This window comes from Phoenix dactylifera, chromosome 7 (genome assembly GCF_051530095.1).
Source record: "Phoenix dactylifera cultivar Ajwa chromosome 7, Ajwa_hap1_PhDact_Kaust_v1.1, whole genome shotgun sequence".
NCBI lineage: Eukaryota > Viridiplantae > Streptophyta > Magnoliopsida > Arecales > Arecaceae > Phoenix > Phoenix dactylifera.
The window spans coordinates 4,333,572-4,350,172 of NC_143196.1; the positions used below are offsets into that span (position 1 = coordinate 4,333,572).

General features: G+C 46.8%; 1 protein-coding gene across 1 annotated transcript; it reads right to left on the reverse strand.

Moving 5' to 3' along the window:
* Positions 1–7,601: 7,601 nt before the first annotated feature.
* Positions 7,602–9,514, reverse strand: LOC103705328 (uncharacterized). Its single transcript, XM_017842312.5, has one exon. It carries the CDS (start codon positions 9,386–9,388, stop codon positions 7,811–7,813), a length of 1,578 nt encoding a protein of 525 aa, XP_017697801.5. The 5' UTR covers positions 9,389–9,514; the 3' UTR covers positions 7,602–7,810.
* Between the last annotated feature and the right edge of the window lie 7,087 nt (positions 9,515–16,601).

The following is a 16,601-nucleotide window of genomic DNA, read 5'->3' on the forward strand; positions in this document are numbered from 1 at the left end:
TATTCTCTTAGCTTTTATTTAACTTCTAACCGAAGCAACGTGTCGCAACTTTAGGCCCGCAAACAGCTTTATTTAGTTCTGGGCCCCACGATTGCGTTTTGTTTCAGTCATGGGTTTATTGGTGGGTGTCGGAAATATTGCAAGGTTGTTTCTCCGGGCTGCCTCCACCGCCAAGCGGGAAATTATAGCATGCGATAATTAGGGAAGGAATAAACAATTATACACTTAATTAGCGGGAGTAATTGCGTGTTAATTGGAATTTTATAAATTGAAAGGGGAGTTTCACAATCACCGGCCTCGGCACACCCACTCTTACACCCCATGTCTGGTGCCACCGTGTCACTCTCTCCAAGGCACAGCTCTTCGTTCAAAAAGTGTATATGATTTGACTATAAGGGAGAGAGGGGAACAAAAGTACACGATGATTCTGTACATCCTCATTTTTGTTGTGAGATGGATTAAAGATGTGAGATGAATAGAAGGATGTAATTAAAAAGTTCAAGCATCGGATAGGTTAGGTATTGATTAATTTTTTACATTAAAGAATCTAATTGCTGGTGTTCTTTTTCTTTTTTCTTTTTTCTTTTTTCTTTTTTTTTTTTGGGTAATCCGAGCATTCCTTGCTCACAATGTATGAAGGCAAGAATTGTTGGCCGAACATGCTAAAATGTTTTTTATCCAGCTTAATAATTTCCAATTACTAAGTTGGATCACCAAATGTTGGGTTGGATTGTTCCCTCGATCCAACTAGGAATCCTATTAGATCGATCGATTTCTTGAGTTGGATCACCAAGTTCTAAAACAGTAATTCAAACAGGCTGCACGAATGTACAAGTACCTTTTCTTTTAGAGTTTAATATAGTACAATCCAAAATTCTTGAACGCCATATATAGTAATTTTCTTATTCACCACTAAGAGAACACCTGCAAGAAATAATTGAAAAAACTCATAAAGGCCGCATCTTATGGTTATGAAAGATCTTGTTATATATGTCATGGGATTCATACTTCAAAGAAGAACTGGATCATAATAGAAAACTTATGGAGACCAAAAACTTAGTAAGAAAATCATAAGCTTTCATGCTTGTTGGTTGCTGGGACTAAGCCCTATAGGTGATATTATATTCTATGCTGCATGCACCATCGTGCACCATTCTATTCATTATGGTGATCGGCCCATAGAAAGGAGGCATGCTTATAGACACGATGCACGGCTGTATTGGTGCACTCATTGTAGGATATAATTTTTCCCTGTAATATGACTTGTATTTCGTCTGTCTTGCACATGCATGGTTAGAAGTTGATTTATGGACCATTTTTTCTTCAACACCATAGTGAGTTTTGGATGGTTCATATGTAGCCTGCACAAAATTGGGCATGAAGTGAATAAGAACATGTCGGTTGGTGCGACCATACCAGCACTAATGCACCGAATTCTATCAGAAGTAGACATGTTAGCATCCAATAACTTTTTTTTAGGTTCTTACGTGCTCACGTGCATCAGTAGAGCCATCATATCTTATGGATGAGAGTTCGGATATTAGGGTGCTTGCCAATGCTGTCAGTAGAGCCATCATATCTTATGGATGAGAGTTCGGATATTAGGGTGCTTGCCAATGCTGTCATAGATAAGAAACTACTCCTCTGCTGCATTTAAAAAATAATATTCCATAATCTTCAAGTTAATTAAAGGGACCGGTCCTGACAAAATGCCAAGTTTAAATCCGTGAACTCTAATGTGAAAATAATTTTAACTTTCCATTTTAAAGAATTTGATCCATTCAATAATTAATAGAGGGATATGCCATCCAGAAGAGAAACAACACTAGGATCGGAGACAAGGTGCAAATATAATATTTGCTTATAATTAATATAACATGTTATAAGCCACACAAACCAAATCCAAATTACTGACCAAATAGGTTAACTTGGTGAACACATAGGCATACTAATGCAACCCTTTTACTAAATCATAGGCTACTGCACTATGATATTCTGTCCATATGATGAAGCTATTCTTTGAGCAACAAGAACCTTATAATAGGCTGTTCCAATTCTTCAAGAAAGTTTATAAACATAATGGCTTCCCTTCCAAGGAGGGCTACTATATCTAAACTCATGATGTAATTTTGATGCCATACAATCTTATAAATATTGGGCTCTATATTTGATTAAGTTTTACGACATTCTAAAAATGTGAGATACTCCAGCTCGTAATATAAATTGGAAGAATAAAACAAAAAACTATATGCCATCAAATATAAGATGTTTAGCTCATCATTATACTCAAATTACACTTAAATATAATATTAGAAAATTTTAAATTTTTTTATGATCCAGTATAATAAAACTAAAAATTGGAACTTTAGGCAAGCCAAGACTGGAAACATGGAACTAGATGGGAAAATTTACATGCTTTTGTGTTTGCTAGTTAGTAGAGACCATGCCCTATGGGGAATATAAAGTTTGCTTTCCTTACCTATCAAGAAAAGAATGAAAAAACACTAATAGGATTCATATATACTGATTCATGGTCTGAATTCCCGATAACGCTCAAAATCTAGGCTTACTTAAGATAAAGCTCATTAATTTATTAGCCCAATCCTAATACATATAGGAATAGATGGGCTACCTACGCGGCCCACCACTCAGGATACGCCCTGTGGTCAGGAGAGGGGGAGCTGCCACTGGCACTCCGCGAATTTGTATTTTTTTATTTTCTTGGGTGTATTTGTATGCGCATTGTATGAAGAACCCGTCAAAGCAAAAAAAAAAAAAAAAAAAAAAAAATTCTGAACTATGGACTTACATAAGGTGGTGGAAGGAGAGCTACTCGACATACGTAGGGCAAATAAAATTAACGGATGCGTTTTCATCCTCGAGATGGCCTGAGGATGCTTACCGATCATGAGCATGTTGGCAGAGAGAGGTGTCAAAATTACTCCAAGCTTTGACAGATGCCCTAACATGGAGGAATACATTAGCTATGCCTTAATTAGCTACCCACGGGCAGCTCAGATATGAAGGAGGGCTTTGATTCCATTGGCCCGGGCTATCCGTATTGTCGATGACCTCCTACGACAGATGACGGAGGGCATTCTTAGCCCGAGGATGATTGAGTAGGGTGTCACATGTGCTTATGTAGCATACCATATATGACTAGATAAAAACGCCCGGGTCTTTGAAGACAAGTGGGCATCCCCAAGGTGTGTTGTGGAGCGTGCTCTTCTTCAAGCAGCGGAGATCACCAGAGCTACTACGTCGATTTTATCTGGGTTGACCAGGAACATCTAGGACCCCTCATGCTGCTACAGTGCTCAGGATCACCCTTGTCTCTTGGGAGCCCTACCCCCCAGCCATCTCAATGTGAACTTTGATGGTAGCTCATCCGATGATGGAGACAGAGCAGGTATTGCTTTTGTGATCAAGAGCCATGACTCTAAATTGATAGCTGCTGGAGGACGAAGCACCGCGGGTTTGTCAGCGGCCGCGGCGGAACTCGAGACAGCCTAAGAGGGGGTACTGAGGGCGCGGAGTACATCCTCCTCGAGGGGGACTCAGCGATGGTGATTGATTGGATTAAGGAGGAGGAAAGGAAGGGGGAGGGAAACCTCCTACTCCGTGATCTCCGTCGGATGGTGGAGGACTGCAGCACTTTTCGGATTGTGCACATGTACCGGAAGGAGAACAAGGCTGCCGACTGAATCGCTGCCTATATGCCAAGCATTCAGATGAGGTTCTCTGGACAGGCCAGGAAGTCATTCTCCTAGGGTTGTGTCATCTTTTTGTTCTTACTTCTGCTGGTTGCACTTACGTTAGAGTAATATGAGCAGCCGTTGTACAAAAAAAAAAAAAAAAAAAATCTGGATGGAAAGAATGTGCTAGCCTACATAGAAATAATAGCACAGGTAAATTAGCCTACACAGAAACAATAGCACGAGCAAGGGCCAACACACAGCAAACAAACGTAGAAAAAATGGCAACCCTACCTCCACCACCTGATCATTTGAAAGTTCAAATGAAATAACTGCACGAAGCCAAACCCAAAGAGCTCCGGGGACATAACTTGATGTTGCCATCAACGACCTTCTGATGACAGTACTTAGCTATCAATGCTTAACTAAAGCAATCTCTCACTAGCAGCATGAACATAGAAGCTATTGCCTACATTATGCGCATCATATTTTGGCTGCATGCAACCAATAACTGCCTCCAGTTTCTATAAGCCCCAACACCAAGTGTTTATCTCAGTGCAGTATCATTAGTAGCCAGCGGTCATGATTGGCTGCATGCATGCATGCATGATGCCCGTGCATGCATGCAGTGTAGGCAATAGGTTAGCCTGCCCAAACTTCTGCCTATTTAACCTAGCTATTCCCTCTTTTCATGAACATGCCCTGGCTGCACTCTTGTGCACGGTTTTTCTTTAGTGCAACCTTTTTCTTTCTTGGTTAAATTTTAGTGCGACTCTTTAATGTCTAAAAGTGTTGCTCTGCCCACTCCCAGCTCATTGGCTGGCCGACGCAACCATGTCCATGAGAATATGAGACAGGAGGCTCCCAACCCAAGGCCATATGCTCACGTACCCAGTACAGGGCCCCTGTTTCAGGGAAGAACGGAGCCTAAAGCAAGAGAGAACGGCAGCAAATAATACGGAGAACCCCTTTTCCCCTCCTGGGGAACCTGCGTCCCTTGTTTGCAGGGCCACCACCCTACCCCTTCTCCGTCTGCACCCACCTCGCACCCATCGCACCAGTCAATTCCCAGCTCCCACCCCACCAACCAGCTTAAACCCCGCGCGCCTACGGCCCAGATGGTAGTAATTCTTTCATCCTTCCAGAGCCTTTACGAGATGGGAGTTTGGAAGCCGAAGCTTCTCCTCTCCCTTCTTCTCGTCTTCTTCTTCTTGTTGGTTTCGGCTTCTGGAGAGAAGGGGGGCGAGAAGGCGGCGGCCGGGGGACGCGAGGAGGGGCTCGAACGGGTGTTTGATCCGGGTCCAAGGCGGCAGCCTCCGTTCTCTGTTGGGGCTCTGCTCCGGAATAGCGAGAGGACAGTTCCTCACACCTCCGACCCCCTCCACAATCGCTAACTTCTCTTGTTTTCTTCTTGTCCGGCGACTATTATAAACTAAGTTGTATATGTGACATCTTGTAACATAAATCTTAGAACTATTTAGTGCTACGTTGGGTTACTGAGGTATATATGATGTACTTTCTAAATCTTTCTGGTGCCAGCTTATAAGATCTCTGAATGTCACAGCAAATTTTTGGGAGTTCTATTAGCCTCCTTGACTTCATAACTACTAGATCAGGTATTGCTAGAGAGAGAGAGAGAGAGAGAGTGAAAATTGAATAATTACGTCTTCCTTTGCATAGCTTCACATTTCCTTCCTCTATCTCCACATGCAATGGGCACATGCCAAGGTTACCCATGCGCCTAAATCGACGCATCATGTATCTGATCATTGAAATTTTTATATAATTGTATTGCTTGCATCTCCTCCATCCTGCGCAAGAGTAAATACTGTAGTTTCTATTGATTTGCAGGAAATATTTTGAAATGTTTACCGTCTCCCGGTCTATGACTGAAAGGATTGTAACCAGAACCATTAGTTGAAGTAGGGCTGCAGCAATCAACACTAGGAACGAAGCTCCATGTAGCTACAAATAAGTCTCTTCTTCCTTTCCCTAGAAAAGATATATATATCTTTGTCCTGTATGATTCGAAGCCCACTATGGATGAGTGTAGTGTAAGACTCATGTCACAGGTATACATTTTTCTCTATGGAATGTTATGTATGGACATGGGGCATACATCATTCACTTGGGTGTGAAGCAGTACTAGGATAGGTGGGTGACCTTCTGAAAATACGAACCAATACTAAGATGAATGACCTTCTGAAAATACGAACCAATACTAAGATGAATGACTTTCTGAAAATATGAACCAATACTAAGATGAATGACCCTCTGAAAAGTACAGGATGAGTTTTTTTTTTCAATTATTATTCAAAGTCGACAAAATGCTTATTAGCAGAGTGGCTGGCCACTAGGATTCTTCCTTAGGTTGTTAATTGCCCTGGTCCTCCTGGATAGGTATTAATACTAGAAGTTGCAGCATTGCTTTTAAAATTTGAGTCGTTATAGGCTGCACCATGGACAACAAGCTAGCCACCTCTTTCTCAGTCCTTCTCGTTTTATCCCAAACCAGGGGCAGGGGGTGGTGGCGCTTTTGCAGCAGGAAGTGCAGCATGAAAAAAAAGGCGTATATAGCACCTATTTCCTTTTTTTCTTTCCATCCCTTCCCTTTTCGAGTACTTTGAGCAGCAAAAGACGTTGCATTCTTCTTCTTCTCACTCTAAAGAGACTTCCTTTATCACTGGAATTAGCGCCAGTGTCTTCTGGGAATGCTCTGTTTTCCTCTCACCAGTAGTAGCAAAAGAAGAGAACAATGAGCGGAACCAGAGCACGTAGCAAAGAGAAAAAGAGAGGCAGGGAATAACTCGGGATGCTGAGCTAGGAACCAGAGCCCGACCTGCTAAAAGAAAGTAAAAGAGAAGATCAGAAGTATTGTACTCTGGGTCAGCGTTCGCAAGACTACCCAATGGATTCTTTGCAGTACTCCCAAGAATGGCCTGGTCCGAGGCTCCTGGTAATAGATTTTCACCAGGAATCTATCAACTCTATCACGTTGGCCAGGGCAAGTAGGCTAGGAGATACCGGCCTACGAGTAGGTTGACTTGGGGAGCGTCCAATTCTTGTAGATTCAAGAGCTTTTGGAAGGATTGGATGAAATTATCTAGGCGTATGGTGCTAATCCAAAGCCGCTTTAAAGCTTACAAATTCATCAAGTTCAAATGTTTCTTACTAATTTAACATGATCAATTATGAGAGATCAGTAGTGTAATTTCAAGTACATCGGACTCCCCATAACACATTATAATAGGTATTTTTAGACATCAAACCCACGAATTGTGGTCTATGATCTATCATAGTGTTTGTCTTCTGCTTTCAAACTATTGGTTAGTGTATAGTGTGCTGCCATAAGAAATGTGACACCTAATTAAGCATATGAAAGGAGGCTACCTAGATGGTTCTGACTTCTGAGAGGCAGCGCAGGTAGTAGATTTATTGCCATAATAGTAGTTTCTATACGTGCATCCTAAAAGTATCATTATCTAATTCCATGCAATGCTTTACAAGAAAGGTTTGAGGATGAGTGACTTCAGATGACTGTAAAGGTTGAAATCTATAGGTTCCACTGTCCCAGCAAATTTGCACCATCAAACTCCAGCAGAACATTACATATACGTCAAGACTGAGAGCTAAGAAATGTAAAATTACATAGCAATGTACTTTTAGAATCCAACTAACAATATCATTTCCATCATGTGATTGATAATGAGTTCAGGTTTCTTTTCTTTTCTTTTTTTTTCCTCAAGTACAAGAGTGTGAAATTAAAAAAAAAACTATATGCATGTCCTTGTTTAAGTTTCTTATGAGCCAAATTTGCTGAACGCTTGTCTTTTTTTTTTTTTTTTTCCTATACATATATGATATACATATATCTAACAAAGTCAAAAAATAAAAGATTCGAAAGGCTTTAAGCAACTCCCCCTTTTCAACTCACAAAATACCTTTACATTAGATATCATCTAATCTATGGCTCCATTGGCTGAATACATACTTGGGGCATGAAAGGCCACATCAGGTCCGAATATTTCCAAACAGAAGGTGGCCCCACAGTGGAAACAAAAAAGAAAAGAGAGTATCATGACAAATATGTTATGATGTCTTATAATACTATGAGCTCACGTCCGGGTACTTTCACCTCCGGCAACCAGAGGCAACTCCACCTCCTCCCCCCACTCGACATATCTAGTCTCATAGTAACTCGTCTTCACCTCATTGGGAAAATAGCTCACCCACACCCTCCCCCCAATCCTCCACCTCACCACCCTCCCCTCCATCTCCCTCCCCACTCTCCAACTCACCCCCTCCGCCAGCTCGTCGCCGGCCACCACCACACCGCCGGCCTTACTAAACGCTCTCCCCGCCCCGCTGTACCTCCTCCGCATCCCCCCTCTCGGATCCCCTCCTCCTCCGCCGCCGCCCGCCGGCCTCCACGCCGCCACCTCCGCCCCTGTCGACAAGTCGCACAGCACCCCATCGAACACCCCGGCTCCCCCCTCCACCTCCTGCTCCCACCGCCAGCTCCGCCCCCGAGACCTCACCGAAGCCCGCGCCTTGGCGTTAATTCCCGGCGCTTTCGACCCACCGCCACCGAGCCGCCCTACAACGGTCCGGACCGTCTCCACCTCCCGCTCCGGGTTCCCGCTCGACCGGCCCAGGCTGGGACCGGTCGCGTAGGCCGAACCGGCCTCCGGTCCGACCCAAAGCCGGACCCTCGACGGAAAGTGCCTCTCGTCCTCCACGTCAGCGCTTTCATCCACTTCGTCCTTCCTCCCGAACCGGAGCCTCACCACGTGGAGCCTAATATTATCGACACGTACTCCAATCTTGATAAAACGTGGGTCCCGCATGCAGACCGTGTATTCTAGCTGGACCACAGCTTCCAGTTGCTGGTGGGCCAACGCATATCGGAGGACCGACCCCTTCGGCTCGAGATGGGTGCTAGAAGAACCGGTGCCAACCCGGGCCATGGCGGGGACCGGGGCGAAGCCCTTGAGGACCCAGAGACCGTGGGCTTCCGCCGCATAGGAGGGGCAGCAGGCGGCGGGGAGGCGGTGGCCGGCGGCGGGCTGGAGCTCGCGGAGGAGGCACCACTTGGCGAGCATATAGCCGAGTGAGCGCATGAAGCGCTCCTCGGCATCTGGCCCGGCGGCGAGGAGGAACTTGCGGAGGGCCCGGCGGCAGTCGAGCGCGCGCTCGAGGACCGGGCCGAGGGCCCGGAAGAAGAGGAAGCCGGCATCGGCCGGGGCGTCGCAGGCGCAGAGCCAGAATAGCCGGAGGAGGAGCGCAAGGGCGAAGAAGACCGCCGCCTCGTCTTCGGCGCCGTCGAGGGCGTCGGAGATGCGCTCCATGTCTAGCTTTATAGCGGAGTTGTCGAAGTGGAGGGAGGAGGTGGAGGGGGAGAGGGACATGACCTCGTGGAGGAGTTGGAGGAGGAAGAGGAGGCGGGAGGAGGAGGGAGAGGAGAGGGGGAAGGGATCGGAGACCCAGAGGGTGTGGACGGGGTTGGAGGGGTGGGGAAAGCCATGGAGGGTGATGGAGAAGGTGGCAAGGGCCTCAGTGTTGGAGCCGGCGGTGCGGTCGGCGGAGAGGAGGATGGAGCGGTCGGCGGAGGCTGCGAGGAGTAGGGAGGGAGGGGAGGAGGGCCAGTCGGAAGGGCTTGGGAGAAGAGTGAGCCACGACCACACGTCGTCCATCTTTTGGGCTTGCGGAGGAGAAGGCTTCGTTTGGAGTTTGGGAGTCCGGGTGATATAAAGGTGGTGAACCCCGGCCACAGGAGGAGGATGAGTGGATATAAGTTTGGCGTCGTCGTTGGTTTCTGTCTTTCTTGATTTAGAAGATAGATGCCACGTACCCAGAAAAGAGGAATTTACGAGCAATTCTACGGTAACTCAGAAACACACGCAAAAAAGTCACCCAGGTGCCTTGCACCAATCACTTCGCTTCATTTCATGGAACACTGCTTGAACCATTTCAAGGGGAACAATGAGAATGAACCGCGCCAGATGAGTAACTTTTTTAGTTACCATGTTGAGTAACATAAACAGTCAAGCATTTTTCCAGTTATTAAGTATAAACCAAGGGCTGGGGACTGAGGAGAGGTCTCGTGACTTCGGCTACGTGGCTCGTGCCGCCTACGCGTGTGGGTTTGTGGCTGCAGGTTGGGACACTTGAGCCGGGTGGAGGAGCCGGGGCATTCGGTTCACACCATGCCACGTCAAGCTACGTACCGTTACAAGATTTGCCTCGGGCCAGTGGCAACGAGATGTCCCAATCTTGCATTGTCGGCTGGTTCTTGGAATAATTACTGTTGGTGGAAAAATGGACCATCCCACAAATGCAATTATAGCACCCAAATCCGTCAGCAAGATCGAGCTCATCCAGGCCGAGCTTATGTGAGCTCATCTAAGTGATCGGGCTCTTCCGCTCTCGAGCTCATCCAAGTGCTCGGGCTCTTCCGCTCTCGAGCTCATCTAAGTGCTCGAGCTCATAGGCCGAGCCGAGCACAGCAGGCCGAGACCAGAAGGCCGAGCACAGAAGGCCGAGCACAGAAGGCTGTCGAGCACAGCAGGCCGAGACCAGAAAGCCGAGCACAGAAGGCCAAGCACAGCAGGCCGAGCACAGAAGGCCGAGCTTATGCAAGCTCATCTAAGTGCTCGGGCTCTTCCGCTCTCGAGCTCATCTAAGTGATCGGGCTCTTCCACTCTTGAGCTCATCCAAGTGCTCGGGCTCTTCCGCTCTCGAGCTCATCCAAGTGCTCGAGCTCATAGGCCGAGCCGAGCACAGCAGGCCGAGACCAGCAGGCCGAGCACAGAAGGCCGAGCACAGCAGGCCGAGACCAGAAGGCCAAGCACAGAAGGCCGAGCACAGCAGGCCGAGCACAGAAGGCCGAGCACAGCAGGCCGAGACCAGAAGGCCGAGCACAGAAGGCTAAGACCAGCAGGACGAGACCAGAAGGCTGAGCTGACCTCAGAAGGCCGACCTCGTCGTCTATATGTTGCGGCCATGCCCTGCAACTGCCTTACCGCACCATGTTTTACTTGCCGGCCACGCCACGACATATTAATCGGGAACCATACTCTGCTACGACTGTCAACGCCTCATCATTCCCAAGAATGTACTGCACTGCGCGCCTCAAGCAAGCTCTGGCTGCACGCCATCTCCTCCCATGATGGGAACGGGCCATCCACGGCAACTCATTACTTCCACGCCCACGTCCAATCGTGACGGTAACCCATTAATTCGCCTAGTCACATCACAGGTAACCCTGCCACTCTCCCTATAAAAGGGGAGCTTCTCCCTTTAAAAGAGAAGGGGGCCTCTTCCTCCCAAGGAGATTTTTCGGACTTCACATACAGTCCCTCTCTCTTCTCCAAAATTAAGCCCCCCTCTGACTTAGGCATCGGAGGGCCGGCGCCGGAAAAGCCCGGCCACCGGCTTCTTGCAGGTCCCCCGGAGGACGCCGCTCGCCGACGGATCGCCGTCCGCCAGTGTTCGCCGGAGCTCCTCCTCCTCGGTTCGCGGCCGCCCCCGGGTCCAATTTCCAGCAATAGTTGGCGCTAGAGGAAGGGCCCGAGTTGCGGCCATGAAACTAAGGAGCAGAGGAGTCTTTAACGCCTCTCAGCATCATGCTCCAAGTTCCAAACGCTCAGTCCAGAATTCACCACCAAGATCTCCGGTAGATCAAGTTCCACAAGTCCAACTCGAGCACTTCGATGCGCTAGTGCAGCAAGTCCGAGCGCTAGCCATTGCAGCCCAAAGCCTGCAACAAGTGGAGGCCCCTCCTGTGCCGCCTCCACGGGATCATGTTAAGCAGAGGAAGAAACTTTCTCCCGACTCCCGAGCCATCTCGAATCAGGCATGGCTCCCGCTGCAACGACGTATGTGAGGGCAACCAGTGAGAAGTAGTAGTCTAAGTCTCACGTCAACGAGTTGGGGGGAAAGAGAAATAAAAGCTGAGGTCTGGAGAAGGAGAGTTATGGAGCTTTAAAATGGGATTGTAAGCCTCTGTGACAAAGGGTACAGCCCCATTAAATCCCATTGTCTTTCTAAGTCTTCTGTCTTCCGGCAGCAAGCAAGAAACCAGCATGTACTCCCTCCTCACGGGCGTAAGTTCTTAGGATAGCGCCCGCGACGTTGCTCCCCTTCAGAGCGTCGCCATCACAGAAGCCCCCGCCGAGCTCATACAGGCCGAGCTCATGCAGACCGAGCTCAGAAGACCGAGCTCATGCAGGTTGCTAAGCTCAGAAGGCCGCCGAGCTCATCCAGGCCGAGCTCATGCAGGCTGCCGAGGTCAGAATGCCGAGCTCAGAAGGCCGCCGAGCACAGAAGGCCAAGCTCAACAGGCCGTCGAGCTCAGAAGCCCGAGCGCAGAACACCTCCCAGAAAATCGAGCCAAAGAAGGCCGGTGCTGAGCCAAGTCCTGAGAGACTTTGGAGCTCATGAGCCATCAATATATTTCCAAAAGGTACAGGACGCCACTTTGGCTTCAAATAATTTCAATATTTTATCTATTTTCAGGTCGGAGAATCCAAAAAACGACCTACGGGTATCTCTATCTCCAACGTCGCCCCGCTCCAAATAAGGGCGCACGATCGCCAACGAATGAAGTCCATCTCCCGTATGTCTCCAAGATCGGATTCCCGACCAAGCTCGGATCCCCTAGTTAAAGGATTAACGTCATGCTACATCAACTATCGAGCTCGGCTCGATCTCCATCGACTATCGAGCTCGGGTCGATCTCCATCGACTAATCGAGCTCGGCTCGATCTCCATCCACTATCGAGCTCGGCTCGATCTCCATCGACTATCGAGCTCGGCTCGATCTCCATCGACTAATCGAGCTCGGCTCGATCTCCATCGACTAATCGAGCTCGGCTCGATCTCCATCGACTATCGAGCTCGGCTCGATCTCCATCGACTATTCGAGCTCGGCTCGATCTCCATCGACTATTCGAGCTCGGCTCGATCTCCATCGACTATCGAGCTCGGCTCGATTTCGGCTTGATCGCCAACAGACAAGGCCAAAGAAGGCCGCTGAGTCAACCTGGAGCACTTAACTCCAACTGCATGAGAGGTACACCCTACTTGGCACGTACATCTCTATACATATTTGGCTATATTACAGGATGATCGACGACTGGACTACTTCCTTCGTCCGAGCCAAAAAGCAGCTCGAACTCGGAAGTCGGGGGGTAGTGTTGGTGGAAAAATGGACCACCCCACAAATGCAATTATAGCATCCAAATCCGTCAGCAAGATCGAGCTCATCCAGGCCGAGCTTATGTGAGCTCATCTAAGTGATCGGGCTCTTCCGCTCTCGAGCTCATCTAAGTGATCGGGCTCTTCCACTCTCGAGCTCATCTAAGTGCTCGGGCTCTTCCGCTCTCGAGCTCATCCAAGTGCTCGGGCTCTTCCGCTCTCGAGCTCATCTAAGTGCTCGAGCTCATAGGCCGAGCCGAGCACAACAGGCCGAGACCAGAAGGCCGAGCACAGAAGGCCGAGCACAGCAGGCCGAGCACAGAAGGCTGTCGAGCACAGCAGGCCGAGACCAGAAAGCCAAGCACAGAAGGCCGAGCACAGCAGGCCGAGCACAGAAGGTCGAGCTTATGCAAGCTCATCTAAGTGCTCGGGCTCTTCCGCTCTCGAGCTCATCTAAGTGATCGGGCTCTTCCACTCTCGAGCTCATCTAAGTGCTCGGGCTCTTCCGCTCTCGAGCTCATCCAAGTGCTCGGGCTCTTCCGCTCTCGAGCTCATCCAAGTGCTCGAGCTCATAGGCCGAGCCGAGCACAGCAGGCCGAGCACAGCAGGCCGAGACCAGAAGGCCGAGCACAGCAGGCCGAGCACAGAAGGCCGAGCACAGCAGGCCGAGCACAGCAGGCCGAGACCAGAAGGCCGAGCACAGAAGGCCGAGCACAGAAGGCTAAGACCAGCAGGACGAGACCAGAAGGCTGAGCTGACCTCAGAAGGCCGACCTCGTCGTCTATATGCTGCGGCCATGCCCTGCAACCGCCTTACCGCACCATGTTTTACTTGCCGGCCACGCCACGACATATTAATCGGAAACCATACTCTGCTACGACTGTCAACGCCTCATCATTCCCAAGAATGTACTGCACTGCGCGCCTCAAGCAAGCTCTGGCTGCACGCCATCTCCTCCTATGATGGGAACGGGCCATCCACGGCAACTCATTACTTCCGCGCCCACGTCCAATCGTGACGGTAACCCATTAATTCGCCCAGTCACATCACAGGTAACCCTGCCACTCTCCCTATAAAAGGGGAGCTTCTCCCTCTAAAAGAGAAGAGGCTTCTTCCTCCCAAGGGGATTTTTCGGACTTCACATACAGTCCCTCTCTCTTCTCCAAAATTAAGCCCTCCTCTGACTTAGGCATTGGAGGGCCGGCGCCGGAAAAGCCCGGCCACCGGCTTCTTGCAGGTCCCCAGGAGGACGCCGCTCGCCGACGGATCGCCGTCCGCCAGTGTTCGCCGGAGCTCCTCCTCCTCGGTTCGCGGCCGCCCCCGGGTCCAATTTCCAGCAACAATTACCATCCCCGAAACTGCCGACCGGGTCCGAACTTGGGCTCCGAACTTGGATCATGGATATGGATATGAGACTCCATCATCTAATTCAATATATATATATATATATATATATACAGGAGATATTATGAATATTTGTATAGAATTAAAAAATTCAAATAATAATTTTTAGTTAGACTTTTTAGATAATATTTGGAGATATTAAAAGTAATATCAATGCAGACTCAATCCAAAGCTCATGTAGACTAAGAAATAATGTAGCATGGAAATTTTTAGGATTGACAATAGACCAATCATGGTATTTGTAATTAGATTTGATAGAATTTTGATACTTCGGCTGCAAAAAATATTGAGACTTAAATGAAATCGTGCAAGCATTTGTGATTGGATTTAATTAGAATTAGATGCTTAGACATGCATTGATTGCATATGGGTCCTTAACTTGGCAAGGATGCTAAGCTTAAATAGACCTATGAGAGTATTTGTTTAATTCCATAGGGTTTTAATTTGATTTAAATCTTTAGCTTAGCGAAGACACCGGATTTGAAAAGCACTTATGCGAGTAACGGCTTAGGCCCTGTTTGGGGGAGCTTTTGGAGGGCCAAAAAGCACTTTCTGGCCCTCCAAAAGTACTTTTAGATAAAAAATTGTGTTTGGTAAAATTTTTGGAAAGCTGTTTCAGCTTTTGAAGGAAGCTGAAAACAGCTTTTGGGGAGAAGTTTCAATTTGGAGCTTTCCGAAAACGTTGTTTTCAGCTTTGTCGGAAAGCTGTTTTTTGCACCAAAATACCCCCATTTAAATCACACTTTTTTCCTCCAAAACCCTCATCCCGCCTCTTCCTCTCTCACCCATCCTCTCCCTCTCCCTCTCCCTCTCCCTCTCTATCTTCTTCTTTCTCTCAAAGCCGCCGCCTGTGTTCCTTCTTCCTCTTTTTTTTTTTCTTTTTTGTTTTTGTTTTGGGAGCTCATGGCTGCCCACGGTGGCAGCCACCATGCCGGTCACCACCCATGGCCGGCGACCCCTCTATATTTCAATAAAATAAAATAATAAATAAATAAAAGAAAAAGAAAATAATGAGTGAGTGGCAAATAATTTGATCTAAATAAATAAATAAATAAATAAATAAAAATATTAGTAAATATTTAACCAATTTTATCACCTAGCTAGAAAATTTGTTAGAAAGATAAATGGTCAATAAAAGGATGAAAAATTAGTTTACACTAATAAATATAATATTTTATATATTTATTATTGTATTATACTATAAATATAATATTATATTACATTATATCATAATACATTGATATGTTATGTTAAATAATTTAATATTATATTAAATTATTATTCTATAATACATAATGTTATAGTACTATATTATAATAATATTATATTATATTACATTAATATTATACTATATCATATATTTATGTATTAATACATATTATATTTTATTATGCTCTGTTATATAATACTGGTAATGTCCTTTATGGTCATTTTGTCACACAAAAGTACTTTCTCAATTTGTTTACCAAATACATATTAAAGTGTCACAGTACTTTAGAAATGTAGTTACCAAACAGCAAACAGCTTTTTATAAACACTCTGCTTCAGACTGCTCTACTTCCAACATCTCTACTTCCAAAAGCTCTACTACTAACAGCTCCCCCAAACAGGGTTTTAGTCCTGTAGGTATTTATTGGATTTGGAGTCTTAACTTGGAGAGCATGCCGAGGCTTATGTGGAGCCATACAAGAGTGAACTCTTAACCTAATGGATGCCTAGTATATGGACCTTTAACCTGATAAGGATATCTAGGCCCAAACATGTTTGATTGAAACTAGACTCTTAACCTAAGGGTGATCTTGATTCCAATGAATTTGTTGATTGAATTTGGAATCATGACAAGGCGCCCCAAATCTCAACTTTGTCAAGGATGACAAGGTGTAAGCATGTTGATTGAACCTGGATTGCTAACCTGATGTGAATGCCCTAAATATGGACTTCAACTCTTTAACATGATAGGAATGCCCTGGACTCTTAACCTGACTAGGTGTTCGTTCAATCACGCATATGTTGATTGAATCTTGACTCTTAACTTGATGATGATGCCAGACTTAAACGTGTCAATTGAATATGATCTTGACCTGATGAGGATGCCTTGAAAATGGATTCTTAACATGAGGAGGATTTTTAGTCCCACATTGGTTGGTTGTGCAGATCTTGAGCTCCCCCCCCCCCCCCCCCAAATAAAAAAAAAGAAGAAAAAAGCAGAGAGAGATCCCTCCAGCTCCCGTTTGTAAAACAGAGTAAGAAAACCATGCCTCTCAAAACCGTCGGTGCGACCGTCTCCAATTTCGAGGAAGTGTT

Coding starts and splice junctions, on each gene's coding strand:
- LOC103705328 (XM_017842312.5), bottom strand. CDS start 9,388: ATGGACGACGTGTGGTCGTGGCTCACTCTTCTCCCAAGCCCTTCCGAC.